The following is a 14,212-nucleotide window of genomic DNA, read 5'->3' as shown; positions in this document are numbered from 1 at the left end:
ATTATTTTTCTGCAAGCATTTAAACAAAGCCAATGTAAAAATCATACTGATAAATAATTCTTTGATATATGCTGCAGAGTGAGGACAGCAGATTAAAACTGTTAACCTGAAATACAAATTATAACTGAACTAACTTCTGGCCAACACAATAAATTAGTAAAAGGAGAGGAACTTTTCCTTTGTTTAAAAGATTATTTCTCTTTTGGGCATCCAGGCACGTACAGGTATTGATTTTAAACCAACATTTCGATAACAAACTCTCAACATTGCTTGTTAAAGTATCATTGTAGAAGTTCTAATAGAAGAGACTGTCATGTCAGTTTCCAAGCAAATCGCTTAAGTAGCCTCCCACTGTGAACCGGAAGACTGATCATTGTCCTTGCTAAACTAGTTCAGTTCCCAGCATATTTTTAAGATGGGCCCAAGATGATGGATTACGTGGCAATGACTGGAACAAATACAAACAACAAGATAAAGTTCCTTTGGAAGTGCAGGTGCGGATGGGAGAATGTGACAACACATAGGGGACTACGAATTTATCAGGGGAGAATGAAGACTGGCAAGAAAGGGCAACAGCAACCTTGCACTGCAGTGGCTGATCTGACAACAAGGACCCAAAGTCAGGTAGAAAACCACAGAGCTGAAGGACCCAATATTGCTGGGGGGTGATTTGTTGGTAGGGGAAGAAAGCTCAACAATGGAGGGTAACTCTCACTGTGTGTGAGCACACAAACACACCTGACATTTCCCCATCTGTGGAGCTGTGCCGCAAAGCTCAAAGCAGGAAACCAGGAAGGAAGCACAAGATCAAGTGGCCAAAGCCAAATGAAGTGTTCTCCATGATATGGCAGTGACTGGAGAGAAAATCAGCAAGGCCACCAGAGAGTTGGCTGAAGAGGCAGGAAAGGGCAGCCTTTGGCTGTGGCTGAGGAAGGACAGAAATTGGTGCACTGACTAACCCCAATGAAATCTGCAAGGGGTTGAAGGGAGACATCCTGCCACTGCCCCACCACCAGGAGAAACAGCAGGGCTAAGGGAGCGAAGCATCAATGAATGGTGGTTCCCAGCTGATGACCCTGCAGCTGACTAAGGTACTGTTGGAGGCCTGGCAGGCAGCAATGCCAAGCAGAAAGCATCTTTCTGTAAATCCCATTGATTTATTTATTTGTTTATCTGCCCCCCCCCCCATAGAAACTGTAGCAGTGAATTTTTATTCCATATCTCAGCTTTTTGTAGTGATTTATGAATTTTATAAGTGTAAAATTGTTACAATACATCATTAGTCTCCTATCAATAAGTGGCAGTGACAGAGGTAATAGTCACAATTATGTCAATAGACCAAAGGTTCTGGATTCTGTTGGACTGTGAACAATGATGTCAAATTAAATAGCTAATTCAAGACAATTCAGAAAGCATTCCCATCTTGAATGATGGCAATATAATTGTGCAAAAATGGGGTTGAAACATTTAGAAAAATAAGGGATTATTTATATGTTAAAACTGCTTCAATTCCTTTCCACATATTAAAGACAAGCTGACTGCAATTGACACAACAATGGTAATCAGACTTGACAATTGTTGGCCATGGTAGATTGAAAATGTGGAAGAAAACGTTGAATTCAAATAGGTCAAGGACAGTGGAAGCAGACAGATCAATTTTCTTTGTTCCTACTATGTGCTTGAAGATGGAAGCTACCATTTTGTGAAACTGTTTTACAACCTCAATTTTTTTGAATTGAAATTGCTTGGTCTTCAGTATTTTAAAGAAGACACAATGATGCAGGTAATGATCCAGGTAATCTGCTGGAATGGAAATTATTTCCAAATAAGAAGTTATTTGTGAGATGTTCTTTTGTTAGACATAACATGCCGGTTTGTGAATGTTGCAGTTGGTGCCTGCCTGGTGACTCGAGCTGGTTACTGAAGAGAATAAAGAGCCATAAATTACCGACTATCACTTGCTTGGAAGAGGGCAATAAATGGATGCTGCCCTGGAGAAGAGCCAATAAAAAGATGTTAAAGGACAATCAGATGGCCTACAGCCAATGACACTGGAATACAATATTTGAATTGATATTGAATATATCCATTTGAATTTGAATTGATAAGGAACAAGTATAAAAGTGGACATTTGGAGTGTGCTATCAGTGACAACTCCAGAGAAACTATTGTGAGGAATGCCCACGCCAGGGGCTGGGAGAATAAAGGATCAATCATCTGGCCAATGAAGATCCCCCATTTCAGTGTTATAAATTGGACAAGCTGTCTGCGTGAGTATTGGTACAGAGGGAACAATAGAATTCATGTTCTAAGCTATTGGCCTGGGGTCAACATAGTTACTTTGTTGTTTGTGCAGGGACAATAAAGTGTGAGCTTTAAGCTTTAATTATAAGTTGCGCAGTGAATTTCCTAACCTTGTTCCGTTGTTGAACAGTCAATTCAATATCCCATCTGAGTTGCTAACAATGATCTGGAAAACTACCATTCTTTCAGCTATCTGATCAACTAGTGCAACTACACTGATCAATTTTGAAAATCGGACAAGTATGCCCTGTTCACAAACTAAAGACCAACTTTTCTAAATGCCCACTATCATTATACCCTTCTATCATCAGCAAAAGCTTCATGCTTAATTATCAGCTAAACCATTATGCCTTCAATTATCAAAATGTTGTTGATAATTTTATCAATTGACTTTTGCACACCATACTGACTGATGTGTGGCTTGAGTTCCATTTCATTAAAGATTCCACAACATTTTTTTAATGCAAGCTCCACTTACTCACTTGATAAGAAATGCCCCCAACTTCCTTCATAAATGCTTATCATGGGATACCCTCTATAAAATGATACAGTTCACCATGTGATTCTTAACTGTATCCACAAAAGTTGGCATGCCAAGTCTACACTCAGTGGCCACTTCTTTTTAGTACCTCCTAGACTTAATGAAGTGGCCGTGCAGTGTACATTCATGGTCTTCTGCTGCTGTAGCACATCACTTCAAGGTTCAACGTGTTGTGCATTCGGAGATGCTCTTCTGCACATCACTGATGTAATGAATGGTTACTTGAGTCACTCTCGCCTTCCTGTCAGCTTGAACCAGTCTGGCCATTCTCCTCTGAGCTCTCTCATTTACAAGGCTTTCTCACCCACAGATCTGCTACTCATTGGATACCATTTGTTTTTTTCACACCATTCTCTGTAAACTCTAGAATGATGTGCATGAAAATTCCAGGAGATCAGCAGTTTGAGATACTTAAACCACCAATCATTCCATGCTCAAAGTCACTTACATCACATTTCTTTCCCCTCCTGATGTTTCGTCTGAACAACAGAACCTCTTGACTATTTCTGCATACTTTTATGCATTGAATTGCTGCCACAGGATTGGCTGATTAGATACTTGCATTTTACTTGCGTTAATGGGCATGCGTAAAGGTGTACCTAAGAAAGTGGTTACTGAGTATTTTTTGCTCAGTTTGCAACAAAATTAACTCTGTATTTAATCCTTTTGAAATCTTGGGCATTTGCAAAGCACAACCAACCCTTTCCCACAGGTTGAGAATTTGATCATTTGACTAAAGCCTCATCTGAGCTTGGTCCAATTTTGGCCAAAACAGAAGTGAGAATAAGTATGCTTCTTACCTCCAAATGGCATTTTCAAATCTACAAGGATTGACAAATGTGACTTGGTTAGAGTCACATCAGGTGAATTAAGGGTTAAGTCTCCACTAGCCGGAACATTGTTGTCCAAAGGGTACAAAGTAGCCCCCTCCTTTTTGAGAATCGCAAGATCGCTATTAATTCAGGTCAGGAGACCCAGGAAATGAGAGAGAGACGTTTGGAATGTGTCCTGGCCTCCGCGATACAAAGCCACGGATAACGGCCATTGTCTCTTGGAGACGGAATTGTGTATTGAGTACTCTACTATTCATTGAAGCCCTCAGGGAATGATCAGAGGGGGCTGGTTGAGGGATTGCATCATCCCAACCTGATTGACATCTGAGACCCCGTGAGTAAGGATAAAAAGAGGGTCTGGGGAACAACCCCTTTAGACACACCAGGAGAAACGCTAGAAATCCCGGGACAGTGTTTAATAGCGACAGCTGGTGGAGGGCCCACGTGTGTCCTTTCCCGTTGCCGGGATTGGGGCCTTACCACGGAAGATGGCTTAGCTAAAGAAGAGATCACCACCAACGAAATTTTGAAGGATCGATATTATAAAAAGGAAAAGCTGGCAAGTTCTAAAAATCTGTCTTTCTCCAACCTGCAGCCTGCATGAACTTGAGTGACTTTTATATTTCCATCGGACAATACATTATCCCCTAGACAACGATAGAGCTATTTCTTATTGATTATTATTATACCCACGCTTTGAGATTTAGTATTGACGACGTATATTATCTGTATGTTTGCATTGATATTATTTTTGTGTATTTTTATCAATAAATACTGTTAAAAATAGTACCATCAGACTTCAACGGACCTCTCGATCTTTGCTGGTAAGTGACCCAGTTACGGGGTACGTAACACCTAGTTGAAAGTTAACCACCTTAATCTCAAGATGCAACTGCAGAAGTTCCTTAGTTCTCCTCTCAGTGCTACGTGGCGATTCCCTTATTTTGAAACTATGACTGCTGGTTCTCTAGAGCCTTGTTAGGGGAAACACAATACATGCACCTATTGCATCAAATCCCAAGAGAATTTTGTGGGTTTCAATGAAATAATTGTCATTTTAGGAAACTTTAAGAGTTGAGATTCTTTTGCATAAACTATCATACACAACTATACCATCACAGGAATCAGTTTAGGACACCTATCTAACTTTAGTTAGAGGTGCAACACACAATATTCCATCTGTTATCATCAGAATCATATATAATTGAAGGAAAATATCCTCTACTCTTGTAAGATAGAATTTAAACATTTATCCAGATCATACAATAGCAATATCCTCATCAACTTTTCCAGCATTAGTATCTGACCAAAAACTCAAGATGGACTAATCACTCCTTATCCACGGGGAATTGGTTCCGGGACCCCCCACGATACCAAAAAAATGCGGATGCTCAAGTCCCTTATATAAAATGACGTACAGTTTGCATATAACCTACGCACATCCTTCTGTATACTTTAAATCATCTCTAGATTACTTATAACACCTAATACAATGTAAATGCTATGTAAATACTTGTTATACTGTATAATTTAGGGAATAATGACATGGAAAAAAGTCTGTACACGAGACGTGAGGCGAACAATGCTCAAACGATGAATGCTAGAGAGAGAACATCCATCCATCTAGTCTTTTCAACATTCAGTTGGTTTCAGTGAGATTCCATCTCCACCCCCCACCACATTCTTCTAAATTCCACTGAGAACAGACTCAAAGCTGCCAAATGCTCATATATTAACCCCTTCATTTCCAGAATCATCCTCGTGAACCTCCTCTGGACTTCTCCAATGACTGGTCAAGGAGCACGTCTGCAGTTTGCCACCACCTACTCTGGACCCCCTACAATTTGCCTACCAAAACAACCGATTGACAGAAAACACAATAGCCACAACTCTACACACCATCCTTACACATCTGGAGAAGGATGCTTATATGAGAATGCTGTTCTTGGACTACAGTTCAGCATTCAACACCATAATTCCCTCCAGTTTCGACAAGAAGCTCAGAGATCTCGGCCTTCACCCTGCCTTGTTTGTGTAGCTGGATCCTGGACTTCCTTTCAAATCGCTGGCAGGTGGTAAGAGTGAGCTCCCTCACCCCTACTCTTCAACACAGGTGCCCCTCAGGGCTGGGTCCTAAGCCCTCTCCTTTACTCTCTCTATATACACATGACTGTGTCATCATCCACAATTCCAATCTGCTAATTAAATTTGCTGATGATACTACACTGATTGGCCTTCTCGAATAATAACAAGGCAGCCTACAGAGGAAAAAGTCATCACCCTGACACAGTGGTGTCAAGAAAACAACCTCTCCCTCAATGTCTCAAAAACAAAAGAGCCGTTGTGGACCACAGGAGGAATGGAAACTGGCTAACCCCTATTGACATCAATGGATCTGGGGTTGAGTGGGTGAACAGCTTTAAGTTCCTCGGCATACACATCACCAAGGATCTCACGTTGTCTCTACAGACATTTGAAGAAGTTTGATATAGGCCCCCAACTCCTAAGAACTTTATTGAGGGGCACAATTGAGAGTATCCTGACTGGCTGCATCACTGCCTAGTATGGGAATTGTACTTTCCTCAATCGCAGGACTCTGCAGAGAGTGGTGCGGACAGCCCAGCACATCTGCAGATGTGTAAAAAGGGCCTGAAGGATCATTGGGGACCTGAGTCATCCCAACCACAAATTGTTCCAGCTACTATCATCAGGGAAATGGTACAACAGCATAAAAGCAAGGACCAACAGGCTCTGGGACAGCTTCTTCCACCAGGCCATTGGATTGATTAATTCATGCTGATACAATTGTATTTCTATGTTATATTGACTGTCCTGTTGTACATACTATTTATTATAAATTACTATAATTGCACATTTAGACAGAGACATAATAAGGAATTTTACTCCTTGTGTATATGAAGGATGCATGTCATAAAGTCAATTCAATACAAAAATCTTTTGAGACATGGGGCTCAAAACTGTCAATAATACTCCAAATGTAGTCTGACTAGTGTCTTACGAAGCATCAGCATCATCTCTTAGCTGTTATATTCTATTCCCTTTGAAATAAATGCTAGCATTGCATTTGCCATCTTTACCACCAACTTCACCTGCAAATTAACCCTCTGGGAGTCTTGTACAAGGACTCTCAAGTCCCTCTGCACCTCTGATGTTTGAACCTTCTCCCCAATTAGATAATAGTCTACACTATTGTTCCTTTTACCAAAATGCATTAGCATACATTTCCCAACACTGTATTCCACCTGCCACTTCTTTGCCCATTCTTCCAATTTCTCTAAGTTCTTCTGCAATCGCATTTTTTCCTCAGTACTACCTACTTCTTCATATCTTCTGCAAACTTTGCCAAAAAGCTATCAATTCCATTAACCAAATCAATAACAATGTGAAAAGCCCCGGTCCCAATACCGACCCCGGAGGAACACCACTTGTCACTGGCAGCCAACCAGAAAAGGCCCCTTTTCCCACTCGTTGCTTCCTGCCTATCAGCCATCCTTCTATTCATGCCAGTATCAATGTTAGCATGCATTTTGAGAAGACTAGAGTATAAAAACAAGGATGTATTGCAGAGGCTTTAAGACATTGGTCAGATTGCACTTGAAATATTGTGAGTAATTTTAGGCCCCATATCCAAGGAAACATGTGCTTGCCCTGGGAGAGGGTCTACAAGAAGTTCACAAGAATTATCCCAGGAATGAAAGGCTTAACACATGAGGAGCATTTGATGGCCCTGGGCAGGTACTTGTTGGAGTTTAGAAGAATGGTGGTGATCTCACTGAAACCTACAGCATGGTGAAAGGCCTTGATGGAGTGTATGTGAAGAGAATGTTTCCATTAGGTAGGAGAGTCTAGGATCTGAGGGCACAGCCTCAGAATAAAGAGATGTACCTTTACAATTCAGTTGAGGAGGAATTTCTTTACCAGAGGGTTGTGAACCTGTGGAATTCATTGCCACAGGGGGCCAGGGAGGTCAAATGGTGTATTTAAGGCAGATATTGATAGATTCTTGATTGGCAAGGGGGTTACTGATTATGGGGAGAAGGAAGGGAAATGGGGTTAAAAAATGGTGCATGATTGAATGGCACAACAGAACTAATGGGCTGTATGGCTTAATTCTGCTCCTGCGTCGTATGGCCTAAAAATGACATTTTTTGAATTATGAACACCCAAGAGTACACTTCATGATGAAAACATATATGGCAACATATTTTTGAACAAGTTAGGCATTTACTTGTAGTCACAAGCAAATTAACATTACATGATGTAAAATGTTAATTGAAGCATACCTATAAGTCAGCCATACTGTTAACAATTAAATGTTAAACTTGCAGCAATTACTAAAATACTACAATAGATTAAATTATCACTCGCACCTTTCTTCAGGTGTATCCACATGAAAGGTCCTCTCTATAACAGTGGTCCATTGCAAACATCTGATTATAAATGTGTTTGGCCGTGGTCGCTCCGTTTTCATGAGTTGACATTCTGCAGAAAATAGTAATAAGATTAACAGTTACATTCAAGTTCAGATCAATTTATCAATGTTCATTTTATTACCTGTATGAGAGTTATATCTTAAAAGTTTCAAATGTGAGAAGTCAATTAAGCTGAAGGGCCTGTATTGCTCTGACTTTATGATATATTGTGCAATAATTTAGCTAACTTGTAAATGACAAAGTTCCAGATATATCAAATTAACCAAACTTTGTATGAAAAAGCAACATTTCATTTTTGGGGTGCACTGATATCCCTTTTGACTACTTTTGAAAAAGACGTCTCAAAACAAAGTTCCACATATTGCAATACAATAACAATTTTTGCAAAATTTGCTGATGATATAACCATTGTTGGTAGAATCTCAGGTGGTGATGAGAGGGCATACAGGAGTGGAATGCTGCCACAGCAACAACCTGGCACATGACGTCAGTAAGAATAAAGAGCTGATTGTGGACTTCAGGAATAGTAAGATGAAGGAACACATTCCAATCCTCAGGGGATCAGAAGTGGAGAGAGTGAGCAGTTTCAAGTTCCTGGGTATCAAGATCTCTGAGGATCTAACCTGGTCCCAACATATTGATGTAGTTATAAAGAAGGCAAGACAGCAGTTATACTTTACTAGGAGTTTGAAGAGATTTGGCATGTCAACAATTACACTCAAAAATTTGTACCATGGAGAGCATTCTGACAGGCTGCATCACTGTCTGGTATGGAGGGGGTACTGCACAGGACCGAAAGAAGCTGCAGAAGGTTGTAAATCTAGTCAGCTCCATCTTGGGTACTAGCCTATAAAGTACCCAGGACATCTTTAGTGAGCTGTATCTCAGAAAGACAGCGTCCGTTATCAAGGACCTCCAGCACTCAGGGCATGCCCTTTTCTCACTGTTACCATCAGGTAGGAGGTATAGAAGCCTGAAGGCACACACTCAGCAATTCAGGAACAGTTTCTTCCCCTTTGCCATCTGATTCCTAACTGAACATTGAATCTTTGGACACTACCTCACTTTTTTTTAAAAAAATATATAGTATTTCTGTTTTTGCACATTTTAAAATCTATTCAATATACATAATTGACTAACTGGCTTATTTATTATTATTTTTATTTTATTTATTATCATTACTATTTTTTCTCTGCTAGATTGTGTCCATCTGGACACAAGCTGGGTTCTGATCAACCCCGGCTAGGTCACTGGAGGAGGGTGTATGATGTTGAAAGACCCGAAACACCCAATGATTTCATCAGGAACATCACTGAAGATGTGTCCAGAGGCATCAGTAGATGCATGTACACAGCATGTATTGCATTGAACTCCTGCTACTAAGTTAACAAATGTCACGTCACATGCCAGTGATAATAAACCTGGTTCTGATTTTTAATAATGCTGGAAAAAGGAACTGACTCTAATTACTGCATTTGGAAGTAAGTCTAGATTACGTGCTCAAGTCTCTAAAGTGGCACTTCAACACCAAACTAATAAGGGGAAAGAGTCTTTATATTTGCCTATTGCAGCAATATGGGTGGCAGAGTGGAGATACATCTCTACCAAAGGAAGTGTGAGGCGCTCCTTCCCTCCACTAGCCTGCAGGTACACCTCGATCAGGAACATATGAAGCCATGGAAGCAGGTGGTGGATACAACTCCTAGTTATGTGACCAAACATGTCAGGCAGAAGATCTCTGAAGAGTATTAATAATGGCATGGTCAACCTTCTTGTAAAGACACTGCCCATAAGGAGGCAACAGCAAACTACTTCTGCAGAAAAATTTGCCAAGAACAATCACGGTCATGGATAGGCCATGATCATCCACGTCATACGACACAGCACATAACGAATAAATGAACAGCAGCGTGGTTCGTTTTGTTTGATACTTGCACTAAGGGAAGCAAAGTAATGCTGAAGTGCAAAAATCATGAATGTACTGTTAAAATTTGCACACATTTTTAATGATTGTAGTGCATGCATATTCTTACAGTGATGTGTTACAGTCAGCACAAAGAGCCTTACAAAAGATTGAGGATCAAGTGGAAGGACAGATGTACTAACACCAGTGTAATGGAGGAGGCAATCATGAATAGCCTGAAAAAAGGGCAACATTACATCTAAAAACTGGGAAGACATTGTATTAATTTTGGATCACCTGGACACAATAATACTTACAACAGGCTGCTGCTTATTGACTCCACCTCAGCATTCATTACAATCATACCCTCAGTTCTAATCAACAAGCTCCAAAACCTCTATACCTCTCTGTGACTAGCTTCTTGACTTCCTTACCTGGAGATCACAATCTGTGTAGATCAAAAATAACAACTCCTCCTTGCTGACAATCAACACCGGCACATCTTAAGGATAGGTGCTTTGCCCACTGCTCTACTCTCTCTACACCCACAACTGTATGGCTGGGCACAGCTCAAACACCATTGTAAATTTGCTGATGACATATCTAATGTTGGCAGCATTTCAGATGGTAACGACGTGGTGTACAGAAACAAGATAGAGTAGCTGGTTGAGTGATTCCGAAGCAACAACTAGCAGTGAGACCAAGGAATTGATTGGGGATTTCAGAAAGGGCATGTCAAAGGAACACACACCAGTCAAAGGGACACACACCAGTCAAAGGGATCAGTAGTGGAAAGGGTAAGCAGTTTCAAGTTCCTGGATGCCAATATCTCTGAGGATCTATCCCGGGCCCATAACAGCAGCTATATTTCATTTGCTGTTTGAAAATAGGTATGTCATCAAAGACACTCACAAATTTCTGCAGATGTACTATGGAGAAAATTCTAATTGGTTAGATCATGTCTAGCATGAAGGGGCCACCATGGCACAGGTTCAGAAAAAGTTACTGGAAGTTGTAAATTCAGCCAGCTCCATCATGGACACTAGCCTACCCAGCATCCAGGGCACCTTCAAAAGATGATGACTAAAAAAGGTGACATCCATCATTAAGGACTCCCCATTATCTAGGACATGCCTTTTTCTCAGTGCTATATCACACACTCAACATTTCAGAAACAATTTATTCCCTTCCTCCATCATATTTCTGAATTGACATCCTCAGCATTTTTCCTCTTCTTTCAACATACTTGATTTTTTTTGTGCATGTATCTTCTTCTTAGGTTGTCCATCGGAATCCGATGACAACGTCCACTCCTTCAACGGTGAGATCTTTGATGACTATGTAGTCCTATCCTGGACCCACAAGTTCTATTGCAGGTGGGACATGTATATGTGGTAGAGGTGCTGGTAGTGATGGCAACCATGGCTGCATTTCTCCTGGCTCTATTCTGCTGTCTTCTAGTTGTTCTTTCCATCTCCAGAATACGAACCCCATCCCTATACACAGCTGTCGCCAAGTGTTACGGTCAGCAGCAACATCCTCCAGGTCCTCAGGTCTGACCTTGCACTTCCTTAAAGCATTCTTCATCTGATCCTTAAAGCGCTTCTTTGGCCCTCTAGCTGAGTGTTGACCATGATGTAGCTGGCTGTATAACACTCTGTGGGTAGCCAACATGGGGGCATCCTTATCATGTGCCCCAGCCACTGCAGCTGACGCGAGGTGATCAAGGCCTCAATACTTCTGCAGTTGGTCTATACAAGCATTTCAGTGTGAGGCACCCGCTCATGCCAAGTAATTCCCAGGATGCGCTGAAGGCAGCTATGTGGAAGTGCTCCAAGGACTTGATGTGTCGGCTGTAGGTTACCCAAGCTTCACAGCCATAAAGGAGGGTGGTGACACAGACCGTTTGGTATACAGCGACCTTCATGGAGGGATGAAGGCTCCTGTTCTGAAAGAATCTGCTCTGAAGTCTCCCAAAGGCAGCTGACACCTGTTTAATGCGGCTCTGGATGTCGTTGTCAATGCCGCCATCCTCAGAGAGAATGCTCCCCAGATATTTGAAAGATGGCACTACTGACAGCTTTTCATCACCAACAGTGATGAAGGCAGGTAGGGTGGGTGGGACACTGGCACTCCATTGGCAAAGCACTTCTGTCTTGGTGGTACTGACGGTCAGCCCCATCCTGCTGTACGCTCTCACCACCACAGCAAGGACTATCTGAAGATCCTCTGGAGTATGGGCCACAAGAGCAGTCATCTGCATACTGCAGTTCCAGGACCCATTCTCTATGGAGTTTGGTGGTTGAATGGAGCCTCTTGATGTTAAAGAGGTTGCCATCTAATCTGATGCCCACTGCCACACCACTGCTATCCTCAATCTCGTTGAGGAGATGCTTGGTAACACACAAGAGGAAGATGTTAAAGAGCACTGCCGTTAGCACACACCCCTGCTTCACCACTGTGCATACAAAGAAGGGCTCAGACTCTTGTCCTCCTATGGTCATCCGAGCAGTCATCCCATCGTGGAACTGGCGGAGGATGTTAACAAATTTATTGGGACAGCCAAACCTGAGGAGGACATCCCATAAGAGCTGTCTTTGCACAGTGTTGGATGCTTTGGTGAGGTTGACAAAGGCCATAAACAGGTCTTGATGTTTCTCCCAGCACTTTTCCTGAAGCTGCTGGGCTGTGAAGACAGCAGATGGTCAAACACTTCTAAAGAATCAGAATACCATTCTGCTGAGTTGGGCTGAGCATTTTAACACCCTGCTTAATCAGGATTCTGATGCAGACCCCACCATCCTGGACGAACTGCCTGAACTTCCTCCTATCCACGATCTCAGTCTACCACCAACCTTCCAGGAGGTTCTATCAGCTGTCCATTCCCTTAAGAACAGTAAGTCCCCTGGCACTGGCAATATCCCTGCCGAGTTACTGAAGAACGGAGGGTACATGTGTATGCGTATCCTCTACCAGTACATCACCAAGGCCTGGACTGACGAGAACATCCCACAGAATTGGAGAAATGCAAACATCGTTGTAATTTATAAGAACAAGAGTGACAATGCCATCTGCGGCAATAGTAGGGGCATATCACTCCTTTCTGTTGCTGGAAAGGTCCTGGCTAAGGTGATGCTTCATAGGCTCATCAGCAACATCACCGAGTCAATGCTGCCTGAATCGCAGTGTGGATTTAGGAAGAACAGCAGCACGATTGACATGTGCATGTATACTTCATATACACACATACACTTACTGTAATTTACATTTTACTACAATGTATTGCAATGTTCACCTGCCACGAAACTAAAATTTTATAACATATTCACCTGATACCTGAGTACATCAGAATCAGTTTTAATATTAGGTGATATTAAACATGATTCTGATTCACTCAACAGATACACCTGGAGGAAATCTGTTCAAGAGGGAGCTGTGCTACACGAGAACAACTTCCACAGTGATGCAAAGAACAAGTGGCAACTGTGAAAGGAAAGACTGATCAACTAAAGACGCAACCACTAACCACTGCCACCAGTTATTCTTGCGCAAACTGCACCAGAATATGTGGGTCCTGGATCGTCATCTACAGCACTCGAGGACCCTCCAACAGTCAGCCCCTGAGGAGAACATCATGCTCTACTCAAGTGTTCACACTACTACTATAACAGGTCACATACAATATGCTGAAATATTAAATTTGCACATATCAGTAATTTAGAAGTTCTCTTGTCTGCTCTACCCAGATTATAATAATCTGGAACAATGAGCTCTTCTAAAATGATATGAGGAATTAGGACCAATGTTCAGAATTTTGCTAGACACTTCCAAGTAAATATGTGGAAATGAGGAAAATTGTGAATAGAAATAGGAAAATAATATATTCGATCTAGCATTAGCTTAGAAACAAATCGACTGCCAAGCCTTAAAGAACAAATTTGCAGTGTTATCAATAATCTAAACTGTAGCAACCTAATTCCTTTTTAATGAATTTGTTACACTATGAGCTAAGCTCTAAGATAGCAATATAACTGAGAATGCAATTTAAATTAAGATTTACATTTGTCTCTTCTTTGAGCATAGTGTACTGCTAGGACAAAAAAAATTAGGAAGACCAGATTCTATTTTGAATATACTGTATGCCTTTAATGTATTTTTTGAAAATCTAGAAGCGAAA

The 14,212-nt window shown here is 41.4% G+C and overlaps 1 protein-coding gene across 7 annotated transcripts in view; it reads right to left on the bottom strand.

The window, feature by feature from the left end:
- Positions 1–14,212, bottom strand: part of akt3a (v-akt murine thymoma viral oncogene homolog 3a) — a 442,785-nt gene that overhangs the window by 167,630 nt on the left and 260,943 nt on the right. For all 7 annotated transcript variants that reach the window (XM_073050478.1, XM_073050483.1, XM_073050481.1 and 4 more), the window contains one exon: positions 8,070–8,181. In XM_073050478.1, coding sequence (XP_072906579.1) covers positions 8,070–8,181 — 112 coding nt within the window. The remainder of the gene's footprint in view (positions 1–8,069; positions 8,182–14,212) is intronic.

This window comes from Hemitrygon akajei, chromosome 7 (assembly GCF_048418815.1).
Source record: "Hemitrygon akajei chromosome 7, sHemAka1.3, whole genome shotgun sequence".
NCBI lineage: Eukaryota > Metazoa > Chordata > Chondrichthyes > Myliobatiformes > Dasyatidae > Hemitrygon > Hemitrygon akajei.
The sequence above is the reverse complement of the archived record's forward strand: the minus strand, read 5'-3'. Positions and strand labels throughout refer to the sequence as shown.